General features: G+C 44.0%; 2 protein-coding genes across 4 annotated transcripts; both read left to right on the top strand.

Moving 5' to 3' along the window:
• Window positions 1-1,069: 1,069 nt before the first annotated feature.
• LOC120017759 (catechol O-methyltransferase domain-containing protein 1-like) lies at window positions 1,070-9,132 on the top strand. Of its 3 annotated transcripts, none has more exons than XM_038960726.1 (5): window positions 1,070-1,201; window positions 3,232-3,353; window positions 7,804-7,858; window positions 7,945-8,078; window positions 8,834-9,132. In XM_038960726.1, the coding sequence occupies exons 1-5, from the start codon at window positions 1,147-1,149 to the stop codon at window positions 8,984-8,986; spliced, it is 519 nt and encodes a 172-aa protein (XP_038816654.1). In that variant the 5' UTR covers window positions 1,070-1,146; the 3' UTR covers window positions 8,987-9,132. The 3 variants fall into 3 exon arrangements, with proteins under 3 accessions (XP_038816654.1, XP_038816656.1, XP_038816657.1); XM_038960728.1 differs by having other exon boundaries at window positions 8,772-8,886; XM_038960729.1 differs by lacking the exon at window positions 1,070-1,201 and adding an exon at window positions 6,058-6,176 and having other exon boundaries at window positions 3,239-3,353.
• Window positions 9,133-12,253: 3,121 nt separating this feature from the next.
• Window positions 12,254-13,165, top strand: LOC120017841 (neurofilament medium polypeptide-like). Its single transcript, XM_038960805.1, has one exon. The coding sequence runs from the start codon at window positions 12,338-12,340 to the stop codon at window positions 13,163-13,165; it is 828 nt and encodes a 275-aa protein (XP_038816733.1). The 5' UTR covers window positions 12,254-12,337.
• The last annotated feature ends 1,834 nt before the right edge of the window (window positions 13,166-14,999 follow it).

Genomic DNA, 14,999 nt, shown 5'->3' with positions numbered 1-14,999 from the left:
CACCATCGTTACGCGCACCTGTGCCTCATGAGACTCACCTGGACTCCATCACTTCTTTGATTACCTACCTTATGTCTGTCATTCCCTTTGGTTCGTTCCCCAGCCAGTATTAGTTATGTTTCCATGTCCAGACGCTACTCTTGTTTTGTATTGTTCCATTTATTATTCATTTCACCCCCTGTACTTGCTTGCTGACTCCCAGCGTCTGCGTTACAGAATACTGCCTCAACAAATTGAAGCAACAGTGATTTTTGTTGTTGTTGTTGTTTTTTGCTGGTGATGTCGGGTCCAAGGGCCACTGCCGAAGCTACCGGGGATGCCTCAGCCAGTCCGTCAGGCTTCCAAGCCTCAGCTGGTTCAACAGGCTCTTAAGTCTCGGTTGGCTCATCAGGCTCCCGCGCCTCAACCGGCACGACTTGTTCCCGCTCTTCAGCTGGCTCTTCAGGTTCCTGTGATTCATCAGAGGCGACCGGCCTGCTCCTGGTACTCTGGATTGTTTCTCTGGTCGGCGTCCTGCAGCTTGAGCCACAAGTCAGGGAGGGGGTACTGTCACGTCTACTCCCCCTTCCCCTCTCTGGCGCTCATTGTCGGCAGTTTACTTATTATTACGCACAACTGCCACCATCGTTACGCGCACCTGCGCCTCATGAGACTACATCACTTCTATGATTACCTACCTTATGTCTGTCATTCCCTTTGGCTGTTTCCCCAGGCAGTATTAGTTATCTTTCTCATGTCCAGATGCTAAACTCTTGTTTTGTATTGTTCTATTTATTATTAAATTCACCCCCTGTACTTGCTTCCTAACTCCCAGTGTCTGCGTTACACATCTAGTATTTGTATGTATTATTTGACCCTCTGTACTGCATACAGTGAGCTTCAAACAATGGTTCCCTTTGGCTGACACCTTGGAAACTCCACTCTCACATCATGGGGATCGTGGTGTCTGGAAAACACATTGTGAGGAAAGTGTTTACATACAGAGTGGTCGATATCTTGTCCCTCACCCAAAAAGATAGTTCAAAACAAACACACATGGAGACCAGTGGACTTTCCCATCCACTCTGTATAAATAGTAGACCCACATTCCCTCAATACAGTCTCTTTGGTGTTCACTCTATATAGCTGAATAGACACACTTCCAAAATGGCTCCAGATATCAAGATGTATTTCTGCATTCAGCTTGTTCTTGCACTAACAGGTAAATATCTCGCTGTGCAATTTTTCCATTAGAGAGGAGAAAATTGTTTTTATTTAACCTTTATTTAACTAGGCAAGTCAGTTAAGAACAATTTTGTATTTACAATGACAGCCTACCGGGGAACAGTGGGTTAACTGCCTTGTTCAGGGGCAGAATGACAGATTTTTACCTTGTCAGCTCGGGGATTCGATCCAGCAACCTTTCGGCTCTAACCGCTAGGCTACAGTACCTGCTGACGAGGGGGGAGACTTAGGCTCGGGGGCCTCATTTATAAACATTTACATACATACAAAATATACCCCAAAATGTGCGTGCACCAGTTTTCACACAAAAGTTAGAATTTATAAAAACTGAACTTGACTTGAAAATGGGCTCACCTTCCAGCAAACTTTAGACTGTGTATGCACTTTCTAGTGGTTGAAGTTTTGCATTGCAAGCAGGCAAGTAGATTAGTATGTTGTGCATGTGGGGGATATACTGGACACGCTTGTTCATAACAATAAACATTTACATTTACATTTAAGTCATTTAGCAGACGCTCTTATCCAGAGCGACTTACAAAGTTATTTGACTGTAAATCATCCTATCCAGAGCTCAGATCCAGAGCACAGTTTATTAACGGTAGCACAGACGGTTGTAGGTTACTTCTGTAGTTTTCCTCTGAATACTGTCATTTCACATTTCTCTAGTAGACAATATTGTGTTTATACACATAATACATATTTTCAGAACCATTGCGGAATAAATTCTTAAACTTTTTTGAACATGATGGGTTCATATTCCCGAAGTAGCCACAGACTACAAACAATTACCATGCGCATGTCTCATTTAACTGGGCCTATTAGATACGCTATTAATTCAAGTATTTTGCTCTATGCACAGAAAGGAATCTGGTTTATAACATACAGTAGAATTTAACAGGTGAACAGACATATGACATTTTGCATTGAAGTGTGTAAGTTATGGCCATCACTGTGAGTAGACAATGTTCTAGAATTTACGCAGTGCAGCAGCGTAGGTTGGAGAAAAAGTAAATGCAAAACATTAGGTCCTATTGAATTCAAACGGTCTGTTTACAGGTCCACAGCTATTTGCCTTTGTTGTTGTCTTACATAAACTTTTTGTCTGTCAGATAGCCACGGCCTACAGCAAATGTCACTGCAAAGGTTAAACATTCTGTCATCACCTTCAAAGACATTTGATCAAGTTCGCTATTTCCTTTAGAAAAATGCCTTGGCCTAGTTCCAAAGTATACAGGAAATAAGGGCGTTATTGTCACAATAAAAGGTGAACGATGGGCATTTTCAGGCGCGGGTTTAATGTTTGTTGATACGCACACAGTTTCAGGACGGGCCTGATTAGTAAATAGGAAACATACATATGCATGCCATGCACCAAGTTTAGTGTGCAATTTTACGCAATGGCTATAAATGAGGCCCCAGGATTGCAACAACTATCTCGCCAATCACTTTTTCAAATGATGTGATTAATAAGAGTTGGCTGTTAAGAAGCACTTAGCTAGCACGCTAGCAATCGCTGCAAACGTAGATAGACGGCTAACCAACAAGAAAGAGTGTCAAAACAGGGCCTCCACACAACGTGGTTTACAAGCTGCAAAGGCAAGTCTGCATGCTGGACATCAGGGGCAGCCAGAGCAGCTTGACCCCACATGGAACTCTGAGTTGGTAGATCATTTGAATATCCAAGTGCATGCACATCTCATTGGCTGAGCTGGAAAAATCAGCTGTTTTTGACCAGTAAGCCCACACCATTCTGTTTTTTCCTTACAGGCCAAACAAGGGCACAGACTCAGAGAATATCCATCTTTTAAACATCTTTAAGCACTGCAATTTCTTATCCTGATGTTGACAGTAAATAATTCTTTACAAAGGTTAACTTGCTAAATCCTGAACCCGCTGTAATCAATATTTGCCATGGTTGCGAACACGGCTTTGGGGCTGACAATTAAAATGACGTTTAGATGGGTTACCATGCAAAACTAAATTTGTAACTGATGTTTTTTTGGTCAGGCACAGGAATTGGATCTGCCCTGCCAGGTAAGAGCCACAGTGGAGGGAAGAACGACCCAGTGCTGCAGTATGTCGTGAACAACTCACTGAGAGAACATCCTGTCATGACCAAACTCAGACTGGTAAGGCTGGACTGGGTTAGAGCCAGGGTTAGGGTTGTGGTTGTTTTTGAGGCTAGTGTTAGGGTTGAACCGGGATGAGGACATGAAACTAGGGCTAGGGTTGGACTGGTAAGACTGGACTGGGTTAGATCCAGGGTTAGGGTTGAGGTTGAGGCTAGTGTTAGGGTTGAACCGGGATGAGGACATGAAACTAGGGCTAGGGTTGGACTGGTAAAACTGGACTGGGTTAAAGACAGGATTAGGGTTGAGGTTGAGGCTAGTGTTAGGGTTGAACCGGGATGAGGAAATGAAACTAGGGCTAGGGTTGGACTGGTAAGACTGGACTGGGTTAAAGCCAGGATTAGGGTTGAGGTTGAGGCTAGTGTTAGGGTTGAACCGGGATGAGGACATGAAACTAGGGCTAGGGTTGGACTGGTAAGACTGGACTGGGTTAGAGCCAGGATTAGGGTTGAGGTTGAGGCTAGTGTTAGGGTTGAACCGGGATGAGGACATGAAACTAGGGCTAGGGTTGGACTGGTAAGACTGGACTGGGTTAGAGCCAGGATTAGGGTTGAGGTTGAGGCTAGTGTTAGGGTTGAACCGGGACGAGGACATGAAACTAGGGCTAGGGTTGGACTGGTAAGACTGGACTGGGTTAGAGCCAGGATTAGGGTTGAGGTTGAGGCTAGTGTTAGGGTTGAACCGGGATGAGGACATGAAACTAGGGCTAGGGTTGGACTGGTAAGACTGGACTGGGTTAGATCCAGGATTAGGGTTGAGGTTGAGGCTAGTGTTAGGGTTGAACCGGGATGAGGACATGAAACTAGGGCTAGGGTTGGACTGGTAAGACTGGACTGGGTTAGAGCCAGGATTAGGGTTGAGGTTGAGGCTAGTGTTAGGGTTGAACCGGGATGAGGACATGAAACTAGGGCTAGGGTTGGACTGGTAAGACTGGACTGGGTTAGAGCCAGGATTAGGGTTGAGGTTGAGGCTAGTGTTAGGGTTGAACCGGGATGAGGACATGAAACTAGGGCTAGGGTTGGACTGGTAAGACTGGACTGGGTTAGAGCCAGGATTAGGGTTGAGGTTGAGGCTAGTGTTAGGGTTGAACCGGGATGAGGACATGAAACTAGGGCTAGGGTTGGACTGGTAAGACTGGACTGGGTTAGAGCCAGGATTAGGGTTGAGGTTGAGGCTAGTGTTAGGGTTGAACCGGGATGAGGACATGAAACTAGGGCTAGGGTTGGACTGGTAAGACTGGACTGGGTTAGAGCCAGGATTAGGGTTGAGGTTGAGGCTAGTGTTAGGGTTGAACCGGGATGAGGACATGAAACTAGGGCTAGGGTTGGACTGGTAAGACTGGGGAGAACCAGGGTGTTTATGAGATGAAAAGCAGGAATGTACTGTACATACAAACCAGATGTGTACAGAGAGACACTGGTTTTCTACAGTATCATGACAGTTCAATAGGCTACTATAACCACTAGAGGTCAGCACAGTACTATACAAACACTGTGCTGAGAAGCTGCAGTCAGCAATACGGCGTAATTACATTGTTCGATTAGATTATGTCATAAAAAAAGTCATGTTTTAGTCTTTTTTGTCGATGTTTGAAATCAAACAACATCATTCTGATTTTGTGTTAACCGCTCTGTAACAAAGCTTTCTTAGTGTCCAACAAGCTTTTTCAACCCTTAACCTTGTTCTGAACACCTCCACAACAAAGGTCATGTATGGCAAGACGGTACACTGTCCTTCTCTCAGCACAAATCAAAGCTGCAGGCTAAAGTTAAATCTAGACTTTGTTTCCTCTATCGTAATCGCTCCTCTTTCACCCCAGCTGCCAAACTAACCCTGTTTCAGATGACCATCCTACCCAAGCTAGATTATGGAGATGTAATTTATAGATCGGCAGGTAAGGGTGCTCTCGCTAGAGGTTCTTTACCATTCGGCCATCAGATGTGCCACCAATGCTCCTTATAGAACACATCACTGCACTCTGTACTCCTCTGTAAACTGGTCATCTCTGTATACCCGTCGCAAGACCCACTGGTTGATGCTTATTTATAAAACCCTCTTAGGCCTCACTCCCCCCTATCTGAGATATCTACTGCAGCCCTAATCTTCCACATACAACACCCATTCTGCCAGTCACAGTCTGTTAAAGGTCCCCAAAGCACACAAATGCCTGGGTCGCTCGTCTTTCAGTTCACTGCAGCTAGCGACTGGAACGAGCTGCAACAAACACTCAAACTAGACAGTTTTATGTCAATCTCTGCTTTGCGTGATGTATTGTTGTCTTTACCTTCTTGCCCTTTGTGCTGTTGACTGTGCCCAATAATGTTTGTACCATGTTTTGTGCTGCTACTATGTTGTGTTGCTACCATGTTGTTGTCATGATGTGTTGCTAACATGCTGTGTTGTCATGTGTTGCTGCCTTCCTATGTTGTTGTCTTAGGTCTCTCTTTATGCACTGTTGTGTTGTCTCTCTTGTCGTGATGTGTGTTTTGCCCTATATTTAAAAAAACATGAATCCCAGCCCCCGTCCCCGCAGAAGGCCTTTTGGTAGGCCATCATTGAATTTGTTATTAAATGGTTTACCTAGTTACTATATTATTTGGAACATCTTTCATTGTGCCAATCTTTTCAACATTCACTAATTCTGAATGAACTGCCCTCATTCTAATATCAGAAGAGACTAATGTTAATATTTTCCTCTCTCCAGGGATGTACACGGGGTACAACACCCTGAACATGGCGTTGGTTGTACCAGAGAGTGGTCAAGTGGTAGCATGTGAAATAGACGACGAATACGTGAACATTGCTAAACCTTTCTTTAAAGAGGTCAGATCAACATTCCGCTAGTCATTCAGCTAGTTTACTAGCTCCAATATTCCTCTAGACAGGAATTAGATCTGTTTGTCCAGTATTCAACCCCAAAACAACATCTAAACCCATTCAACCCGTTGGAATTCAGAAACATTGATTGTCTCTCCAAAAGCTTCAATACAGCATATTCAGTATCGAACATCTGTCAGTCAGACTTCACAAAGTGCTGTGGGTGGAGTAGTGAGGCCATCTGCTCAGAAGAAAGTGTCTACGAAAAGGTGCAAAGCCAAGCAGCAGAGAATCCCTACAATGAACGTAATGCCCCCCTCCAAACAGTAGAAATACTACTGTACACAACACAGGTCAACCATTGTGACAGAAAATGGTTGGTATTGTCTGTTAAAAAATTCAAAAGGCACTCGCACATCTGAACAATCTTATTTACAGGTGCATGGCAACAGTTGAACAAAGAAACCGCACACTGCTCTTGATAGTATCACTGATATTTAATAAGGTTACGTATCGGCCTCACGGCCTTCGTCAGAGCTTTTGTGATTTTTTTAAATGTACACCTAGCCCCACCCACATCCGTTCCACACATCAAAGGGGGTTGGAGGCAAAGGAAAAACAAATAAGTGCTACCAAATATAACAATATGCATTGCATAAATATTACAAAAGTGTATAAATAAGACGTATTATACACGTCTGTAAAACCACAATGAGGACATAGCAAGTTTTCATTAGTCATTGGGTACATCGTACGGAAAACATCAGAGTAGGCACATAGGCACACATATTCAAATATTCAAATTCACAACATAACATACATAGGCATTTCATCATTAAGTCCTTTAGGAAATAATGTCTGGAGGGTGAAAATCCCAAAACATTCTCTTTTACTCAGACTATTATTAATATCACCTCCCCTGTCTGATATCTTAACTTTCTCTATGCCACAAAATATAAAGGTAGAAATGTCATGCTTTAGGTCATTGAAATGTACTGCGACTGGATAATCCCTGTCGTTTCTCCTGATTGAACTTTTATGTTCACTAATTCTCTGTTTGAGAGAGCGGGATGATTTACCGACATAGCTGAGCCCACATGGACATTTAATAATGTAAATAACATGGGTGGTGGAACACCTAATAATGTCATTTATTTGGAACCGTTTTCCTGTGTGTGGGTGGCAGAAATATTCACACTTTCACACAATATTCACACACATTTTCTGTTGTGTCTGGCAGTTGGCATGAACCAATTTATCGCGTAAATTCCTCTCCTATACACAATAAGTGAGTGATTTTTAAATTCAGCCGGCAAAGCTGGGTCTGATGATAAAATATACCAGTGTTTCTTGACCACACCTCCCACTTTTCGTGAATTCAAAGTATATGTGGTTGTGAACATTACGGAGTGTTCTTTAGCTTAAGCGGGTCTTTTTTGTAACAGTTCATCTCGTGTTTTTCCCAATGCCAAATTAAGAGCTTCTTAAAAAAAATGGTTGGTATTATCTGCTTCAAACAATCTAAACTCGAAATCAAGTCAACATTTTATTTAAAGCACATTGAAACATTTAAATGGACTTAACAGTACAGATGCCTAGACTAACTACCCTTGTCATCCTTTCTCTTTTCTAGGCCGGAGTCGAGGATAAAATTAATGTCCGTCTTCAAATGTGTATAAAAACACTGGGTAGGTGACTGATTTTAAAGAACCCAAACACGATTCCGTTGTGAAACGGGTGAATCCTTTTCAACGTGATCTTTTGTTTGTCCTAGATGAGTTGATAGCTGCTGGGGAAGCTGGCACCTATGACTTTGTGTTCATCGATGCGGACAAACGGAACTATGACAGATATTACGAGAAGTCTCTTGAGCTTGTGAGACAAGGGGGCATCATTGCCATTGATAACGTGAGTAGCCTATGCCCAAACTTTTATTCCTACAAGCGAGTCGTGATTTTGAATATGATTTGAATAATGCCACATGCAATCGATTTGATCTAATAAGCTAACTAAGGTAAAGATGCATGAAAAGATAGGCCTACATATAAAACACAGAGAAAGATGTGTTGCTGCCTATCACCTCTGTCCTCAGTCTGAGCCTCTCTCCTCACCTGTCTCCCGCTTCATCTCACTCCTCTAATCTGTCTATCTGATTACCCTTCCTTGACCTGTCTATCACCTGTCTATCTGATTACCCTTCCTTGACCTGTCTATCACCTGTCTATCTAATTACCCTTCCTTGACCTGTTTATCACCTGTCTATCTAATTACACTTCCTTGACCTGTCTATCTGATTACACTTCCTTGACCTGTCTATCACCTGTCTATCTGATTACACTTCCTTGACCTGTCTATCACCTGTCTATCTGATTACCCTTCCTTGAGCTGTCTATCACCTGTCTATCTGATTACCCTTCCTTGACCTGTCTATCACCTGTCTATCTGATTACCCTTCCTTGACCTGTCTATCACCTGTCTATCACCTGTCTATCTAATTACACTTCCTTGACCTGTCTTTCTGACCTTCTGACCACAGGACACCTTTCTTGAATCAAAAGACAAAAAAACCTTGATTTTTTTTTTTTTTTTTAAATATTATAGAGAGAGGACCTGCCCCACCTACTGATACAGGTATCTCTGATCCCCCCACCTTCTCCCCCCAGGTACTCTGGAGTGGTAAAGTGGTGGACCCTGCTCCTGATGACCTGACCTCCCAGGCTCTGGACAAGCTCAACAAGAAACTCCACACGGACCAGAGGATCGATCTGAGCATGCTCACTGTGGGCGACGGACTCACCCTGGCCATCAAACGCTAACGATAACCCATGCTAACTCATACTAACCTGTGATGACAAATGCTTAACCCATGCTTACTCCAAACCAACTGTGATTTATTGGGGATTTATTTGAGATGTGGTAAACATGAAGGGCTGGAATAAATAGATGCTATTTTCAACAAGTACTGTACGTGTACGAGTGAGATTCACTTTTTACTTGAAATTCGAAAGCATGTCAGCCTCTGTCTCAGTAAGAGCTAAATAACTACCTTTTACTCCCAGAGATTGTAGTTTTTTTCAGGGTGTGACTAAAATAATTGTTTATTAGATTTCAATTGAGTACAGGCTTAACTGAATGACAACAGAATACCATGTGGTAGTTTTGGGGTAGGCCTCGTCTCAGAGGAATGCTCCACAGAACCAGATGTTGATAACAGACTGCTCTATGCTGGACAGCTGGCATCGAAACCCTCCAGCTGGGAGAAGAGGGATGCGATGACGGCTCTCCAGGTTACATGCTGGTGGAGAGGTGGGAGGTCTTTGGAAGACTTTTGCTCCAAAATATCAAGTGAGACACAAGGGGTGAGTTGACATACTCCCCTGGATTTATGCCCATTGGTTGACAGAAAGGGAAGTGATTATGGCACGAGTGAGACTGTAGGTTCTGATTTATTTTTATGTGTGTGTACATGCGTTCGTGCAAGTTGAAAAAACATGTTGACTCAACCTACTTGTAGAGAAAAGTCAATGCCATCCTTTGTCATGTTGACAAAATGGTTTATGACTCTGTCATACAGTATTCACTTTTATTTTTTGTTGTCCATGGCCACCTGGCTACAATGCTTGCTCACTAGCCTAACTGTGATAGTTAACATTTGCCTTCTACATCTAGCTACATATTAAACTTCCGTCCTCTGGCCTGGGGCACAACAATGTATGCATTTTTGGTTAGATCAGAATCGCTATTATAATCATTGGCTAGTACTGGAATTGAGTAAAACCACAAGTCCAACTCCCTATCTCCATCCATGGCTAATTTAGGAAAGGGTCAATTGTAGCTAGCTAGCTACAACAACACAACAGAAAAGCAACTATTCAAGGGGTTTCGGAAAATGATGTATTGCTCTCAATGTGATATGATTGGAGTGAAACCAAATGCAAACTGGCTTCCCTTAACATTTTTTTTTGGTGCTCCAGGACCATTCACAGTTGAGCTCACACATCACAATGCCACAGATGTCTCAAGTTTTTGGGGAGCGTGCAATTGGCATGCTGACTGCAGGAATGTCCACCAGAGCTGTTGTCAGATAATTGAATGTTCATTTATCTAACATAAGCCGCCTCCAACATCGTTTAGAGAATTTGGCAGTACGTCCAATCGGCCTCACAACCGCAGACCACGTGTAACCACGCCAGCCCAGGACCTCCACATCCGGTTTCTTCACCTGCGGGATCATCTGAGACCAGCCACCCGGACAGCTGATGAAACTATGGGTTTGCACAACCAAAGCATTTTTGCACAAACTGTCAAAAACAGTCTCAGGGAAGCTCATCTGCGTGCTCGTCATCCGCACCAGGGTCTTGACCTGACTGCAGTTTGGCAACGTAACCGACTTCAGTGGGCCAAATGCTCACCTTTGATGGCCACTGGCACGCTGGAGAAGTGTGCTCTTCACGGATAAATCCCGGTTTCAACCATACCGGGCAGACAGCAGACAGCATGTATGGCATTGTGTGGGCGAGTGGTTTGCTCATGTCAACGGTGTGAACAGAGTGTTTCAGCATGATAATTCACAGCCCCATGTCGCAAGGATCTGTACACATTCCTGGAAGCTAAAAATGGCCCAGTTCTTCCATGGCATGCATGACACAACTGTGGAAAGCAATGGAATCAACATGTGCCAGCATCCCTGTGGAACGCTTTCAACTTGAGTGCAACGCAATATTAGGAAGTTGTGTACAGTCAGTGTATCTACTGAGTAACTTTCACCTGATCTAAAAGCACTTTCTCAACACTTTTTTTGCATAGGGGGTGGGGTGAGGGCAGTTAGGGGTTACATATTACAATACCCCGAAATTATAAAAATGTTGAATGTGAAATGTGTTAAAATATGTGAATCACTGTGTATCCTTTTCTAACAAACATCTATCAAGTGACATGGAGTTAATGTAGTGCTTGTTTTAGTGGTGATACACTATTTTACAATAAAAAATATGTTTGCTGAGACATTGTTTAGTCACATTTTCTATTTACTAATCTCTCTCTCTATAGAGGTTTTCACATCTGATTAAAAAGAGTAAATATCATATTCTGATATCATATTCACATTATTCACTGAAATACATCATTGATTTCTATGAGCAACCTACCGTATACTGTGAGGTGTAAATGAAAGCTGTATCACTGGAACACATCCAGGCCAACCCTTTTCAGACAGCCTGTCTCCGCCAAGCCAAGCAGACCCATGCATTTTCCTCATGTAGACATTTGTAAAAAGGTGCAAGATTATAGAGCAATTCCACCCGTTTTCAACCTAATTTTCACTGGTTTTGTGCTGGAGATGATGAATATGAGGTTGAAAAGTGTTTGAAATGTCCTTTAAAAGTGCTACTTGACTGAGAAATGGGAGCAGTTATGTCTAGGCTTAGGGTCATTCTTACATGACTATTTTACACTTGCATTACAGTCTCTTAAAAACAGTAATATACAGTTATATTACAAGGCAAGCACATTCAGCCAAACCAGAATCTGCGGCCCCTTTCTATAATATATAAAAAATCATCCAAACAAGGAAAGATATAGCCCCTTGGATAAAACAATAGTTTGACCACCTGACAATGTATTAAAGACATATGACTTGTAATTTTGAGGTGTCATTGTAGACTGCTGGCGTTTCAAAGTGAAATGATCTCCTATGCGTCAATGCTGTCTGCGACAAAACGATGAGGGAGAGAAAGAGATGGAGAGGGAGAGAACACAGGTGAGGATGCACGCGTTGGCAGACAGTCAAGCATACAGCTGATTCTATACATTTTCAGCACTATGGACAGTTCCATTCTGCAGCGCGAGCAGACAGAGGGAGTATAAAAGGTAGGAGCCGCGCTGCTTATCCTGCACACCAACACGGCTGAGTTTACTGAGGCAATATGAGCCTCAGAATGGACAATCATTCGGGTTCTCCGCATAGGGCAGCTCAAGCTGAGTATTGCTGCTATCAACCCAAACTGACCGGATCCCCCTCTGCGTCCAGGACCGTTGGCTTTGAGTCGACTACTGCATACACGAACAGAGGATATGCGACGACGCTGAAGAGCGAATTCGGATCCGTTCCGAGATCATCGGAGAGCCTTTTCGATTTATCAGACCCATTTACCGGGGTGTTGACGAAAATGAATGAGAAAGAACTGCTCCATGGGCTGAACGACCGTTTCGCCGGATTCATAGAGAAGGTGCGTCATTTGGAGCATCAAAATGAATTGTTTGAGAGGGAAATCGAGGAAATCAAACTAAAGGCACAGTCCCCTGCGTCTCTGGCCCAGGAGCACGAGACGGAGCTTATGGACCTGAGGAACCTAGTTCATGACATCACCCTTCAGAAGCGTCAGATCGAGATAGAGCATCAGAACCTGGAGGAAGATTTCCTCACCTTGAGAGACAAGTACGAGCAGGAGGCACGTGACCGCTCGGATGCAGAGAACGGCATCCTTGTGCTGAAAAAGGACGCCAACGATGCATACCTCGCCAAACTTCAGTTGGACGAGAAAGCGCAGTCTCTGGTGGACGAGATTCACTTCCTGAAGAAGAACCATGAGGACGAGGTATCAGAAATGGTGGCCCAGATCCAAGAGGCTCAAGTAACGGTCAAGGCGCACGACTTTGGCAAACCTGACATCACTGCGGCTCTCCGGGACATCCGTGTGCAGTTAGAAGGTCACGCCACCTCTGACTTTCAGCAGGCCGAGGAGGGCTTCCGTATCCAGTTCGCAAAGTTAACCAAAGCGGCAGAGAGCAACAGAGAGGTGCTGAAGGCGACCCAGCAGGAGATCCAGGAGAATAGAAGGCGCCTGCAGGGGAAAACAATTGAACTGGACTGTGGGAAAGGAATGAGAGAGGCCCTGGAAAAACAACTACAAGAGCTGGAGGAACGTCACTATGCGGAAATGATTCATTACCAGGTAGACTTTGGTTTATTTTGTACCTCTAACAATTGTAAGTAAACATACACATTTTTATGATTCATATTTGTATTCAGGGCTATGCTGTAGGTGTAGGCCACAAATATAGGCCCCATGTGAACTGTATCATTACTGGAACATAATTTCCTCATATAGGCCTATAGGGGTAGAACACTATTCCCCCCCCCTAAATTTCTCCTTGTTGTCATACCAACCAAAGTGGCTGGTTGACCCTATTATTGACTCGTGTGTGCTTTTCTGTCCAGGACACTATCAGGCAGCTGGAGAATGAGCTGACCAATGCTAAACTAGACATGTCTGGCTACCTGAGGGAGTACAAGGACCTGCTGAATGTCAAAATGGCTGTGGATGTGGAGATTCTCTCTTACAGGTAAGAGACATCAACTCTCTCCCATATATAAAATCATTGACTGAGGAAAATACCATATAGTTTATAGTGTGTTCCTGGATCTATTTCTGAGGATAACCAGGGTGTGGACATTTTATTCTAGCCCAGCGCTAACACATCTGATTCAACTTAGTGCTGTGTTAGAGCAAAACTGTGCAAAAGTGTCATAGCGATGGTGAGAGATTACTACAAAACACAGTCAATGGTGAACAAATGAAACAGTAGACATTTTACTGAAATAGTTTGATTTCACATTTAACATCAAATGAACATAGACCACATCACAACACAGAATGACACTTTAATCATGATATGGATATTCAGACATATCCACACACACTGTTCTCACGAGCTGACATGGATGTGTGCAGCGGTGATCAGTCTGGCATTTACGAGGCTAACACATTGGGACATATCCATATTATAGTCATGACGGTAACAACACGTCTCTCTGCCTCCCTATAGGAAACTCCTGGAGGGTGAGGAGTCCCGTCTGTACACCATCTCTGACACCCACATCTCCATGCCCTGCATCTACCGCCAGTCCCCCGTCTACACCCTGCCTTGCCTGGCCCGGCAGGGAGGGCCCACACGCAGGTCTGAGCCCCAGTACAAGTTTGTTGAGGAGATCATCACTGAGACCACCAGAGACATGGAGATGTCCGAGATCGAGGAGACAGGCTCCGAGGAGACGGTCGGGGGAGAGGGTGACGAGTTGAGACAGAAGCAGGGAGAAGAGAGTTACAAAGCTGAGAGGAGGAGTGGGGAAGAGGTGGATGAGCAGAAAGAGAAAGATAGAGGTAAAGTGGATGTTGAAGTGGATGCCCCGGAGGAAGAGGGTGAACAGGAGGAAGAGTCTAAGAGACAGCAGATGGTAACATCAGCAGAGGTCGAGGTAAATGGAGATGGAGTTAGCCCTAGCGAGGGAGAAAATGGAGAGGAGGGAGAGGATGAAAGAGAGGGGAGAAAGGGGGGTGAGCCAGATGCAATCAAAAAGACAGAGGACATTGACAGAGGTGAAAATACACAAAGTGAAGTCAACTCAGCTGAGGCCACCAGTGAGGGAGAGAAGGAAAAACTGGACACAACAGAGAAGCTAGACAGCGAGATAAAGGAGACATTAGAAAAAGATGACACCCCAAAACATGGCGAATCCCAACCAGAGATTCCCATGAATGGTGACGTCTCAACAGAACCCAAAACTTCAGAGTCAGAGGATAGCAAAACAGGAAGTTCAATAAAGGGTGAACCACAGGTCCCCACAGAGGACATCTCCAAAGAACCCAAAAAGGTGTCAGAGGAGAGAAAAAAAGAAAGCCCTTTAAAAGAGAAAAAAGAGGTAGATCTGAAAGAGGAGAGTGCCCCAACAGAGCAACATCAAGACAGCCCAAAAGAAAGTCCCATCAAAGAGAGAAAACATTTATATCTGACAGAGCAGAGTGCCCCTACACTGGAGCAGAAACCTGA

Source organism: Salvelinus namaycush, chromosome 22, assembly GCF_016432855.1.
Source record: "Salvelinus namaycush isolate Seneca chromosome 22, SaNama_1.0, whole genome shotgun sequence".
NCBI lineage: Eukaryota > Metazoa > Chordata > Actinopteri > Salmoniformes > Salmonidae > Salvelinus > Salvelinus namaycush.
This window is presented reverse-complemented; position numbering and strand designations above follow the sequence as displayed.

What these genes read in the sequence shown, in the direction of transcription:
- LOC120017759 (XM_038960726.1), top strand. Translation starts at nt 1,147, where the DNA reads ATGGCTCCAGATATCAAGATGTATTTCTGCATTCAGCTTGTTCTTGCA. An exon ending in AATGTGTATAAAAACACTGG is followed by an intron (nt 7,859 to 7,944) that starts GTAGGTGACTGA and finishes TGTTTGTCCTAG; the next exon opens with ATGAGTTGATAGCTGCTGGG. An exon ending in GCATCATTGCCATTGATAAC is followed by an intron (nt 8,079 to 8,833) that starts GTGAGTAGCCTA and finishes TTCTCCCCCCAG; the next exon opens with GTACTCTGGAGTGGTAAAGT.
- LOC120017841 (XM_038960805.1), top strand. Translation starts at nt 12,338, where the DNA reads ATGAATGAGAAAGAACTGCTCCATGGGCTGAACGACCGTTTCGCCGGA.